Below are 13,165 nucleotides of genomic sequence, written 5' to 3'. Positions count from 1 at the left end.
GAGATCATGCACTCCAGACAAATTTATTTTCAGGTAAAATGGGCAATCCCTGATTTATCAAAAATAATCCTGTATCTTAACTTAAAAAACAAAACTTCTGTTTAGTCTACAGAATAATAGGCTACCATTCTTAAATTTGCATTTGAGCAAAATATTTTTTCCTGTTTTTTATAAAAAAAAATTATTCTACTTATATTATTATTTATAAAACTCTCTACAAAAAGAAATGGCTACAATGAAATCAAGAATCATGAAAATGATTCATGCAGGGAATTAAAAAGAATGTGTAGGCAATCAGGAGTAGGCCTATCGTCTGTTTGATATCTCGCGTTGGCTAGTTTAGACAAATGCATTTCTTTTAGAAATAGATCGAATTAGACTTCATAGCACGTATGTAATGCGTAAGGTTGTGATGCTACATGTGAAGTTGGCTGTGGTTCAAAACCTAGGAAGTCGACTACGAAGGCAGCATCCTCTGGTGTCTGGAATCCGCCCGTCGTGTCCTATTTTTTTACAGCCTGTGGTCGTGTCCAAAATTGGCGAAGGGAAGCAGCCAATTAGATTTGAGACGCAACTCATGTGTGTCTTTCGGTGTAGCAAACGAATTCTCGCATATTATACCCTCATTCACACTCTGAAAGGTGTTGTTTTGTCGTACGTTTAATGTTGAAACTCGGTAGTGTTGGTGTATTAAACACATATTGATACGTATAAGGTGTTCATTTCTTTGGAGCATTGTGGCGGGGGCAACTGAGGGGACGAACATGTCCGGGAAGAGTTTTCGCGTTAGCGACGGGGACTGGATCTGCCCCGACAAAAAGTAAGGCTTGATGCATACGTTAGTGGTTTATTAAAAAGCTTAATGATGACTATGTTTGCAGTTCTTTAAAGCCAAAACTTGTGCGAAATCAATGTTGGACGAGAGAAGCCCACATGCTACTGTTAGCATAGCTTCTGTTAGCTTTAGCAGCTAGCGCGCGTTTGTAGTGTGTGAATGGGCCTGTAAACGCCATTAAAAGCGTAATTTGTCACATTTAAATGGTAAACTAATTTCTTTCCTCTAAAACACTGGTAATCAAATGCTTTTTAGAGTTGCACACTCAAAATTATTTGGTAAACATTGACAATTAGCTAGTCAGATGTGTTCGCAAGTCTGCTTACTAACTGCCATTATATCGTTTTCACTAGGAAATGCAGTGCCATTGGGCCAATTAACTTTTAAATTAAATAAATACATCTATTTATATGTGTGCACCACTGGAGCGTCTCACTATTGCTTGAAATTGTCAGTGAGGTAACTTAGCCTGTTCATTGTGTGTATGAATGTTGATTGGTGTTTATAATGTCTTCTTGAGACGTAACCAGTTTTATCTTCGTAACATCTAAGGTGTGGAAATGTCAACTTTGCTAGAAGAACGAGCTGTAACAGATGTGGCAGGGGTAAGTGAGTTATACTACCGTGTGTAACGTTATAGTCATTACGTTTTGTATTTAACTTAGATGCGTCACATAGGGAGTATCAATACATTATGTTTTAATGCTTAAAGTTCTTTCTTAAAGGGGTAGTTGTCACCCTCATGTTGTTCAACTCACCCTCATGTTGTTGTTCCACATCCATAAGACTTCTGTTCATCTTCAAAACCCAAATTAACTTATTTTTATTGAAATCTGAGAGATTTTTGTTCCTACGTTTAAAGTCTAGTCAGCCTAAACTCTGACTGTTCAACAAATTCATAAAGGAATCCAAAGAGTCTTAAAGGAATGGATTTTTTTTTTTAAATCTGAAACTTCTGTGTTCAGCAGAAGGAAGAAATTCATACAGGTTTGAAACAACATGAGGGTGAGTAAATGATCACAATTTGTTTTTGTGAACCAATGAACCGTTCCTTTAAGAGTTTAAATAAACCATATAAACATTGAATCAAAAATGAATGAAAGACTTGATTTGACATTAGTGAGTAACAGAATTTTCACTTTTGAGTGAACTATCCCTTTAATATGATTAGTCTAAACTAATTTGTCAATGTTCTGTATACAGAAAAGACAACTGAAGCAAAGATGATGAAAGCAGGGGGGACAGAGATTGGAAAGACCCTCGCTGAGAAGAGCAGAGGTCTCTTCAGTGCAAACGACTGGCAGTGCAAAACGTGGGTATTGCTATAAATGTCTTAATTATACTTCCAATCTGTATATAAGATGTGATAGTAAAGTAAACCATTACTTCCAACTCCTTCATATTTTACTTCTCATTTGAACCACACATTGTTTAATCTGCTTAATGAAGCAGAATAAATGTACACAGTGTAATGATATCTTGTCATGGATGGGGTCAGTTCACTTGAAAATTTAGTAAAACATTTGTGAACATGTCACTTTTGTATCCCTCAAAAAAACGTTTTGTGTAATGCTGCTCCGGATTTATCCAGGTTTTTTTTTGTTTTTTTGTATTGAAGGTGTAGATGGGCGGTTCTGTTCCTGAAAAGCCGTTGTTCTGCGGACTTGGCCTCAATCAAACTAAATCAAACACTCCAGTAAAATTCAAACCAAATGCTGTCTTCAAGTGCACCTTGGGAACTCGTACTTCCGAGTCGAGTGTCAATCATTCAATTTGGAAACATGGAAATAGCCTAAACAAAATAATTATATTCTGGACAATACACCCAAATAACTGCATCTGAGTTTAAAATCAAAATATTCATTTTTTGTCACTTAATTATTCATGGCATCACAACAAAAAATATTGTTACATAAAGCATAATCTGAAAGTTGAGTGATTAACTTTACACCATTTGCCATTGCCATTTACACCAAAACGCATCTTAATACCAGGTGTAAACAGGGCCAAAGTCTTCAGTATTACTTAAAAATCACTGGCAGATGTGTATGATTTGGCATGGAGCTAAACTCTGCAGGACAGTGGCCCTCCAGGACCAGAAATCGCTGGTTTATATAACCAAATCCGACCCATATTTAACAATAAGCTATTTGTGAATTGCTATTTCACCAGTTATTCATTTCTGAACTTGTTCTTGTTCGTTTAAATTTAGGTGTGGCAATGTAAACTGGGCCAGAAGATCAGAGTGCAACATGTGTAACACTCCTAAATATGCCAAACTGGAGGAAAGGACAGGTATGCTTTGTCTGTTCAAACTTTTTTGCATATTGACACAATTTTGTGGTTAATGCCATATGCTTGATGCATGTCTCTTAACAGGATACGGTGGAGGGTTCAACGAGAGAGAGAATTTAGTCTACAATGAACGAGAGGAGTCTGATGGCGAGTACGATGAGGTCAGTAGGGATTTTGGTTTTTCAGTTTACAGAGATGAGTAGTTCTTGTTATTAATTAAGAACAGATTTATGTAATTTTTCGTCATTTAATTATTTTGGCGGTCTTCTGGACAGTTTGGGCGCATAAAAAAGAAGTATCGTGGGAAAACTAAGAAGGACACTGAAAAGAAAGAGGAACCAAAAAAAGAAGATAAAAAAGATGATGGTGACGATGATGAGGAAGACGAAGATGAGGGAGATCTTTCAAAATACAAACTTGATGTAAGCGATTTTTTTTCAGTAGTTGTGTGTTAGTGGTCTTGCACTTTGCGTTTTGAAACAAATTTTATTCAATTAATTAACTTGTAAAAGTACTGCAGTCATACAGATAGGATTTGAATAACACAAATTGTAATAGGGTGCAGTGTAAACAAATCCTTGGATCTTAAGCATATATATGAACTTACTGTCATAGGTTTTTGATGTGCTTTTAATTTTTACCCTATTAGGATGATGATGATGATGATGATGATGATGAAGAAGATGATGCAGATTTGTCCAAGTACGATTTGGATGCTAGTGATGAGAAGAAAGGGAGTCCCTCGGGCTCCTCGCGCTCATCTTCTCGCTCGTCCAGTTCAAGTTCCCGGTCTAGGTCCAGGTAAAAGGGTACAGGTCAAGGGTAACTCCAGACAAATGTCAGTATCAGCTCAAATCTTTATTCAAATCTTATCGTATTAATCTGTTTTAATGTTTAATTTCTTTTTCTTTCCCTTTTTGCTGCCTTTTAGTATTTGTAAAAAAATATATTTTGTCTTTTTCAACTGCATTTTTGATTCTAACATGATAGTATAAAACTTGATGCTATTTGACGAAAACAATCATGTAGAATCAATGCTCTGCCATTTTTAAGTAATTCATGCCATTAACACTACTTGAAAAGGGTTTAAAGATTAAACAATGTCTTTATGCACAAAAAGACCTTTTGTGCAAACCTCAATGATGATTGAGTAGATATTTTGTCTGAAAAATGTCAAAGCTGATCTTTCCTTTTTTAAACACTTGTCATTTGATAGTGACTGTTCTTGGGTTTTCATCAGAATGTCTTTAACTTTCAGAAAATTTTGGAAATTTGTGGTGTGTTTTTGTTGATGCCCGTGTTTTGCAGATCCCGGTCCAGGAGCTCATCCAGTTCCCGATCTCGATCTCGCTCTCGCTCCAGGTCCAAATCCAGGTGAATGAGGTCACATGCACTCTCCAGGAGAGAGAGTGTGTGTGTGTGAACAGCCAATGGCTGTAGTGAGCTTAAAAAAAAGTCGCCTTTTGATCTCTGTTAAGAAGATGAGGGAGCTGTGAAATATAGCTTTATTTCTTTGGGAATTTTTGCACAGGATTTTTTGACTTTTTGGTCAGTTTATCTAATAACACTGTGACACCTGACAACTAGAGCTTCAAGTTTTTCTGAAACTTGATGGGTTCTGCTTTGTTCTTTTGAAAAGTTCAGCTGGTCAGACCTGCAGCTTTGGTCTTTTTCAGAAGTTGTAGTATTTACTGTAGTATTTAGAGGGCTGTGGATGAATGTTTTCAGTCCTTGTGGTAGTGTTATTATAGTAATCTGTATTGTGATATTTGTTGACCTCATGTGAATGCTTATATATCCCCTTTGAAATATCCAGCTCCAGATCAGGAAAGGGCTCTGCCTCCTCAAAGAAAAGGTCTCGTTCCCCTTCATCATCGCCTGAGGGAGGCCAGAAGAGGAGTCGTTCCAGGTCCTCCTCTGGTGGCCGCAAAAAAAGACGCTCACGATCGCACTCGTCTGAAAGGTTTGGTGTAACACATGGTGTCCTGGATACCAGGCGTCCTTCTGCATTATACACAGGGCTCAGTGCTAATAAAGTACATGATTGAAACAAATGTGCTTTTCTCCGTACAAAACTTTATTCTTTGTTTTGATATCAAGAACCAAATCACTTAATCAGTCATGGTCCTTCTCCTTGTCTCTTTCTTTCTGTCTCTCTTTAGGCGCAGAGACTCATCTGGATCGTCCCACTCTGGCTCAAGCTCAAAACAGAAATGATTAACAAAAGAAACAAATCTTTCTAAAACTGCATGTTGTTTTTTCCTACTCCGGTTTTGTTTTTTGTGCTGTTGCAACTACCCAACTGTTTGAGTTCACATTGATTTCCATGGAAAAAAAAAAAACTTGCGCACGTTCACATAACCTCTTCTCAAAAAAAAACTTTTTTTTTTTTTTTTTACATCTAGCCAAATCTTTCAACAGCATAACTCAAGGTGTTAAGTCTATAGCGTAAGTGGGTTTACAGAGCAACAAGTCTGTGACTGTAAATGGCACATATCTCCTGGACATCAAATTATGTAAATTTATATGGCAGAAGTAGTTTTATCCATCCATTGTCAGACATTACTGCAGTCCAAATAACCAGTTTATTAACAAAAAAATTGTTGATTTAAAAAAATATACTCATCAGATGCTGGTTTTGTAGATCTTTTGTGATGTTAAACCCTTCACAAGAAATATTGATGGTTTAAACATTATTTAATCACGTCAGCAATGCTAGCATCTGAAAGTTAAAAAGTGATTTTCCTCAGGCATAACATTGCCTTGTCTAATTGTGTGCATTAAAGGTAAGTATGTTTTTTATACTTGTAGAGATTTATTTTCTTCTGGTAAGACAGATGAAATGTTAATTTTGTTTGTCCTTTTTTTGGTCTTAATTTTGAGATTCATCACTTCTAGAATTAAGAAACGTTTTAAAGTGCACAAACTCAAATTACTTATATCCTAAATTACTGGTTATGTTTTTTCTTCCGTGGTAAAATCAAATTTGGAACATGTAATCTGAAATATTCAACCACCTCCTTATGTCATGAAATATGAAAATGTTTTACTGTTCATTAACATGACTTGACAGTGTATCAACATGAATAAACACTTGTTAATCTGAATCTCTTGTTTGCACTGTTTTTGTCTTTACATGTTTATTGTATTGGGAGATGTGATGAATTTTTCTCTCCCCAATATGTCTGCCTCCCCCTTATTTAACTCTTAGAGGCATAGGCTACCACGATGCTACTTGTGGGACATTTTAGTGATGTTTGTGAAATTATACATTAAGTTTTTCACTTTATGTCCTTGTCTATTTTATAGACATTTTTTTCTTATTAGTCTGTATGAATTATTGTTAACGAGCAAAATACGCCTACACAGCGGTTTGCGCATTATAACGACGAGTTTCTGAGACTCGTTTCTCGTGCGCTAGATGGCACTTGTTGCGTTCAAAACCAAATGTGAGCTGGTGGTGCGGGGGATCATTATCGAATAAAACATTGAACAGTGAATTTTGATCCCCGTTTAGAGATTTGCCTATCACCAAAGTCATTTGTATTTTATTTTTTAAAAATTGAGTGATCGTTAAATCTAAAATCTTGAGGAATTTCAAAAAAAGTTCACCCACTGAAAGTTTGTGTAGGCTAATTCATATTCTCGCTACAAACGCTTGTTTAACTACATTTGGTCTTTTTAAAAAAAATCCTTCGGTAATACAGAAGCGAATGTGTTCCCTCGGCTTTGGTTTTAGGCCAAATTTACTCTTTTCTGATATCCTACACCGAACAGCAGGGGGAAAAAAATCTTACTGAAATTCGCATTTGGAACTGAGCAACACGTGTAGCTTATATAGGCTATATATATATATTAAAATAGTATTGTTGAAGTAAATATATTATGTAAATATAAATGGAACTTGCACTTCTGTTATCTTTCTCAGCATATTTTACATTTCCATAAGGGTCCCGCCTCTGTGTTAATAGCGCGCGCTCGGACAGCAGAGCGCACAAAGTGAGACGGACTTCACTGAGGACTCTACCTATTTCAAAGGGCTGCTGTGGCCATGAACACGCTCCCTGAAAAAGGATGACATCCAAATGTCAGTCTTCAGATGTCTTGCCACAAAACCTGACTGCTGGAACCATGACGTGGGAGAAGAACGTCTCCAAATCTTCGCAGGACAGAACGGGCAACGGCGCCAGCTGTGGCTCAGTGTCCGTGTTTTTCCCCATCGTTATGATGATCACTGGAATGGTCGGAAACTCTCTCGCGATGCTGCTAGTTTCTAGTGCATACAGAAAAAAGGAAAATAAAAGGAAAAAATCATTTTTGCTTTGCATCGGCTCGTTGGCGTTAACTGATTTTTTCGGCCAACTGCTTACAAGTCCGATTGTCATTTCTGTGTACAGAGCAGATCTGAAATGGAAACGCGTGGACCCATCGGGAACTCTATGCGCCTTCTTCGGCGTGTGCATGACCACTTTTGGCTTGTGTCCTCTCTTTTTAGCCAGTGCCATGGCCATTGAAAGGGCCTTGGCCATCAATGCTCCTCACTGGTACTCACATTACATGAAGACCAGCGTGACCAAGCAGGTTCTGGTCATCATTTGGTGTCTAGTCTTGATCTTTGCCTTATTGCCCATTGCTGGGGTTGGGCAGTACACTTTGCAGTGGCCAGGCTCTTGGTGCTTCATAAGTACAGGTGACAAGGACATAACGGGAAATACGTTTTTTGCCACGACCTTTGCGCCATTGGGGATATTTTCTTTACTGGTTACTTTGTCTTGTAATGTTATGACCATTCGTGCATTGGTTACACGTTGCAAAACGAAGCCAAGCTCGACCCAGTCGTCAAAGCAATGGGAAAGGTTAACAACAGAGACTGTTATTCAGTTGATGGGCATTATGTGTGTCCTGTTGACTTGCTGGTCACCTCTACTGGTATGTATCATATCAGCCTTTGCCAGACACACTTACTGTAGATATCAGATGAAAGCTTGCAGTGTCATTCCTACTCAAACTTTAATGTACCCTGCTAAAAGCCTCAATTGATATTGGATAAAACAGAATATATGAATTTCTAGGGTGAACTCCATAGGTATTTACTTGTACATGTTCACTGTAAAAAAATAAATATATGATCAATAAGTTATGACAACACATATTTATACAAGATTCAACACATTTTTAAAGTCAGTTTAATGTAATTTAAGTAGAAATGACTTAAACATCCAAGTTGATTGTACTTACAAATTTAAGACAGCAAACATTTTTTACAATGTTGGAGGGCTACTTGTTTTAGCATTAATTTGAGATTAGTTACTGTTTAACCTTTGATTTCTATCCCAAAAGAGTTGCTGTTATGATGACATTCTGCAAAAATGTCAGTTTTTCCCAGTTATGTAATTCCATAACTAGGCCCACACAGAATATGCAAATTAATTTTTTTGTAGAATGGGTTGAATATTTTATGGCCAATAGTAGTAAATTGCAGATAGGCCTATTTAAATTCAATACAATTTTGCCTAAATAATTTTTTTTTAAATTACACCCAACACTAATGAGCCATTTTAACAAGACATTACAATGTTATTATATACAGTATTTTGAGATCTAATAAAGATTACATTTAGCACTGTTACATTTAGCACTATTAAATTATAAGTGTTTTTAAATTTTAACTTAAGTGAGTGTTATTTAACGCCAAAGGTAATTTAAATGTAAAATTAGGGGAATCAGATTACTGCACAATTAAATATCAAATTTTAGTCAATACATAATCCAATATCAACTGAGAGCGATTATTATTTTAAAAAAATGACTAATATCCATAAAACAGCATTTCCTGGAACTAAGAGTAGGCTACTGAACTTTTGTTGGTACCTAAAACATTAAAAAATGAGCAAAAATATTTAATGAACAAACATGCAGGGGTGTAAAACTTTATGAATGACCGGCATTCATCCGGAAGTCTATAAGAACAAAGAATTTTTCTTGATTTCGAATGAAAAAAAGTCATTTTTTGAATAATTCATATAATATGCCCATTTTGGTGTGTCTCCTCGCATTCTACAGGTCCTTATGTTGAAGATGATCTCGACCCACACATCCTCCCATCAGTGCGGTTCTGCTGCTGTATCGCTCTCACCCCAGGACTTACAGATGGACTGTAATTTCTTTCTCACAGCCATACGTCTGGCCTCGCTCAATCAGATACTAGATCCGTGGGTTTACCTGCTCCTGAGAGAGATTCTCCTGAGGAAGTTCTGCCAGGTGGCCAGCGCAGTATCCAAGTGCTCACTGGACGCACAGAAGGAAACCCAGAGTCCTCTAGATGCCCTAAATAAAAAGGCCTATCAGAATGATCATGTTCACAAACAGTCCCTGAACATGGAGAACAGTAACTTGAATGGGGGCCAAGAGGAACAGTGACAGTTGTGCAAAAACTGAATAGGAATAAAACAAGGAATAAGATGACAAAGGGTATAGCCCATGATCAGAAAAATTATGAGGTGGAAACTTTCTGTGGATTAGTGCATTGATGTAGGCTGATGTCATCAGCATTCTACCACGCAAACCCATCACTTTTTTGTGTCACTGTCACAGTCAACACATTCATTTTGTTTAGAGTCACTCAGCAACCTTTGAAGTGAAACAAAATGGCAAGACCTTAAAATAATGCATATGCAGGGTTCCCACTGACATGAAAATGTCATGCAAGGTAAAAAAAAAAGGGGGGGGGGGGGTTTAACATATCTATTTAGTGGTGCATTAACATTTATGTTCAGCTTGTAATTATTAAGTAGAAAAAAATATTTTAAATAAAAACAATGAAAACAAATTGTTCAAAAGATCTGGGGATCCTGCATATACAACAGCTATATTGGCAAATTAGTTGTTAAAAGTAAAATCATAAACTGATGTTTGCCAGCTCCCATGGAGACTGTTTATTTGAAACTACATTCAGTTCATTATACTTTTATTCACATGCCAAGTGCAAGAACATTTTTTGAAGGAATATTTCTTGACGCTAATTTATTATATGTTATGTAACATTTCAGAGCTGCTTAATTTGCAGTAAAGTGCTGAATGGTCTCAATGACCTCGTTCTTTGCATATTTTCACTCATTTTAAAGCCTCTTACAAACACACTAAACTTTTATTTCTCTTTATTGTGTGCAATTCTCAATGCCAAGCCTGCAGAGCTCTTTTTGAGGTTGATAGCCAAAAACGTAGATATGTTTAATTGAATTCCATGCTTGAATTTTTCAGTTGGATTCCTGAGTGAAGTTATAATGTGAATGGCTCTAATTCAATAGTGTGTTGAGATGCTTCTGGCCTTAGAACAGCTTCTTTTCAGTGTTAATTTTAATAACTGGCTCTCTTTTTTTGATGCACAGAGTGCCTCAAGGTGCTGCATCTTTTATGCGCAATATTCTTGATAACATCCATTGTGATCATTACCAAAAGCCTTTAAAATTCAAATGGAAAGCAATTTCAACATGATGCTGAGTCATTCATGGAAATTGCTTTTTATACCAGTCATTGTAAAGAGGCCATTAAAGCTTTGTTCTTTCCATATTTTGCATCCTTTAAGTGGTGCGTTCTGTAACATTTGAGGTATAGGTTGACTTTGTGAAAGATTATTAATGAGCAGTTTTATATTACACTTGGCTGATAAGATGGTATGCAGTAAATTTTGTTTGTGGAATTTTAATTGAACATGCATTATTATTGACAAGGATGATTGAAGCTGTTCTTCTAATTAGGCCCTTCAGTTTCACATCTGTAATCATGCATCATACAGAGTGTGACTGAACATCATCTTAGCATATTATATATTTTCACTGTGCAGTTGGTTATTGTTATAGAGAGGACCCATGGATTATTAAATATGCTAAACAGCAGGTTATTTTCATGGCACATGCAAATACATTTGTGATGTATTAAACAATATTAGAAGTAAAAAGGCAAATGTTATCTTTTATTCAAAGAATAATTACGATCTGTAAAATTCTCCCAGTTTTTATAAAGCTCTGCCTTTGTGCCTCAAATTCTTTGAAACCAGCTTAAATCTCCAGGACAATGAAAATGTTTGATTAAATATAGATTATATAGATTAAAAGAAAACGAGCAAGGAAGATGCCAAAGCAGTATCTGGGAAAAGGGGAGAGGAAATGTAGTTGATTTCATAGAGCTCTGACCTGTATAAAATACATCAATGTGAAGAGGTGGCATGAACAGAAAATACATATGGAAGATTGCAAGAAATTGCTAGTATTCTGTTTCCACCAAAAAGATTTTGGCAAATCCAAATAATAACCTTGTGAGAAACCCCCGATTTCTGATTGGTCTAAAAATTGTATGGTATTTGCATGAGTCAGTATTTGTCAATGGGAGCTTGAATACTTTTTGTAAATGGATTTAACATTTGACATATGCTCTCAGGCAGTGATTACAGAGTAAAATTAATGAATCTGACATGGGACTTAATTATTAGTGAAATGAACGTGGCTCCGGCTGCACTGTCAGACGCGATTAACTTGGCGTTGTGCACTTGGGTAGCTGCTGAATGGGGAAATGGAAAATAGTATTACTGCATAATATTTCACAGCTAAAAGTCCAAATGCAGGTCTGCGATCAGCTCGCTTGTGCATTGAGCTGATAAACAAGGTCTGGCTTGTGACCATTCAGTGCTTTCTGTGTATGAATGTAACTGTTTCCTATAGATTCTTATCAAATCCAACATCAAAGCTGTTCAGAACATTGTATTTATGTTGCCAAAGGCATCTAATCAGATTTTCTTTCATATAGAAAGGTTTATTTATATCACCCACCTAAACCCATCTTTCTTTCTTTCTAGAGAGCTTTTAATGTTTAAGAAATCAAAAGCAAACTAAAAGTATTAAAAAAAAAATGTTCATCAAAGACAGCTAATGTATGTCTTTGATGCTTGGCATGATGCTTTTGAGTCCCTCTTCTTTGTAAATGCATGGGGGGGGGGGGGCATTCATTTATTTTCCAAACCGCTTGTCCTACACTGTAAAACATTTTGTTGGTTTAGCTTAAAAAAGTGAGTTACCTGGTTACCTTAAAATTTTGAGGGTTTTTTAAATAAAAAAATGTAGTTAATGCAATAGATATTATTTTAAAACTCAAAATATTGTTAACTGAACCACATTATTACCTAAGTTGATTTGACAAAAGAAAAAAAGTTGTGATACAATTTTTTTTAAAGTGTATGTAAACATAAGAAAAAATGCACATGTAAATATACCACATGAGAAAGAAAGTTATGTCAATATTTTATTATCTAATGCAAAGACACATTTTTAAGTGTGATTAAGTGTCAATAGTTCTTGGGGCGTAAGTGGATCTACAGAACAGAAGATGAACCATTGATTTATCTGTAATCATAATTCACTGTATATGTGCAGGTAATAAGAGCTGCCAGGTTTGTTTGCATGTGAAGCCACCAGCAAATCATTTTGGCTCATAGCCCACCTGTGAATGTCCTAATGCCAGATGCCAAATCACGAATGCCACGAAGTGTGGCAAGTCTGCATTAAAAACAACAGGGTTTCATGAATGTATTACGAGTTTTACATGTATTTATGTTGTAAGACAATGACAGCTCTGGCTGTAAACCCGGAGTCCCGTAGCTGTACATGCTAAGCTTGTATCAACAGATGGTCGTGATGCTGCTTGTGTTTTGATAAGAGATGCTTGCATATTCTTGCAACTGTTTGACATGTCTGCTAACTGCTCTGATGTGCTTGCCTTGTAATTGTGCCTCTAAAGTGTATCATTACTTGATTCTGTGCTGCCTGTGTTTTCCATTCACCGGGATGGACTGTGTTCCACGCCATTATCATAATTTAATTGGGAAGGGAGTTTGGCATGTACCAAAGTGCTTCTGTAATAGTAAGCACCCCCATCCACATTTTGCACAATAGGAGTCATTTGACATGGTTGCAACATTTTCCATCAGTTTTGTTGCTGAGGAATTATTTCAGATGACTATTTTGTTCAGGAACTTGTTCAAAT

General features: G+C 36.4%; 2 protein-coding genes across 4 annotated transcripts; both read left to right on the top strand.

Annotated features, from left to right (window-relative positions):
- Positions 1-376: 376 nt before the first annotated feature.
- zranb2 (zinc finger, RAN-binding domain containing 2) lies at positions 377-6,237 on the top strand. Of its 3 annotated transcripts, XM_077198454.1 has the most exons (10): positions 377-820; positions 1,388-1,440; positions 2,039-2,147; positions 3,048-3,130; positions 3,215-3,291; positions 3,406-3,552; positions 3,780-3,931; positions 4,439-4,504; positions 4,947-5,093; positions 5,293-6,237. In XM_077198454.1, exons 1-10 carry the CDS (start codon positions 765-767, stop codon positions 5,345-5,347), a joined length of 945 nt encoding a protein of 314 aa, XP_077054569.1. In that variant the 5' UTR covers positions 377-764; the 3' UTR covers positions 5,348-6,237. The 3 variants fall into 3 exon arrangements, with proteins under 3 accessions (XP_077054569.1, XP_077054567.1, XP_077054568.1); XM_077198452.1 differs by lacking the exon at positions 5,293-6,237 and having other exon boundaries at positions 4,947-5,271; XM_077198453.1 differs by lacking the exon at positions 5,293-6,237 and having other exon boundaries at positions 3,406-3,553; positions 3,787-3,931; positions 4,947-5,271.
- Positions 6,238-6,454: 217 nt separating this feature from the next.
- On the top strand, positions 6,455-12,934 carry ptger3 (prostaglandin E receptor 3 (subtype EP3)). Its single transcript, XM_077198451.1, has 2 exons — positions 6,455-8,059; positions 9,194-12,934. The coding sequence occupies exons 1-2, from the start codon at positions 7,205-7,207 to the stop codon at positions 9,548-9,550; spliced, it is 1,212 nt and encodes a 403-aa protein (XP_077054566.1). The 5' UTR covers positions 6,455-7,204; the 3' UTR covers positions 9,551-12,934.
- Positions 12,935-13,165: the final 231 nt, after the last annotated feature.

Source organism: Siphateles boraxobius, unplaced genomic scaffold, assembly GCF_051911475.1.
Source record: "Siphateles boraxobius isolate OS27281-9 unplaced genomic scaffold, OSU_SipBor_1 41, whole genome shotgun sequence".
NCBI classification, from domain to species: Eukaryota; Metazoa; Chordata; class Actinopteri; order Cypriniformes; family Leuciscidae; genus Siphateles; species Siphateles boraxobius.
This window is presented reverse-complemented; position numbering and strand designations above follow the sequence as displayed.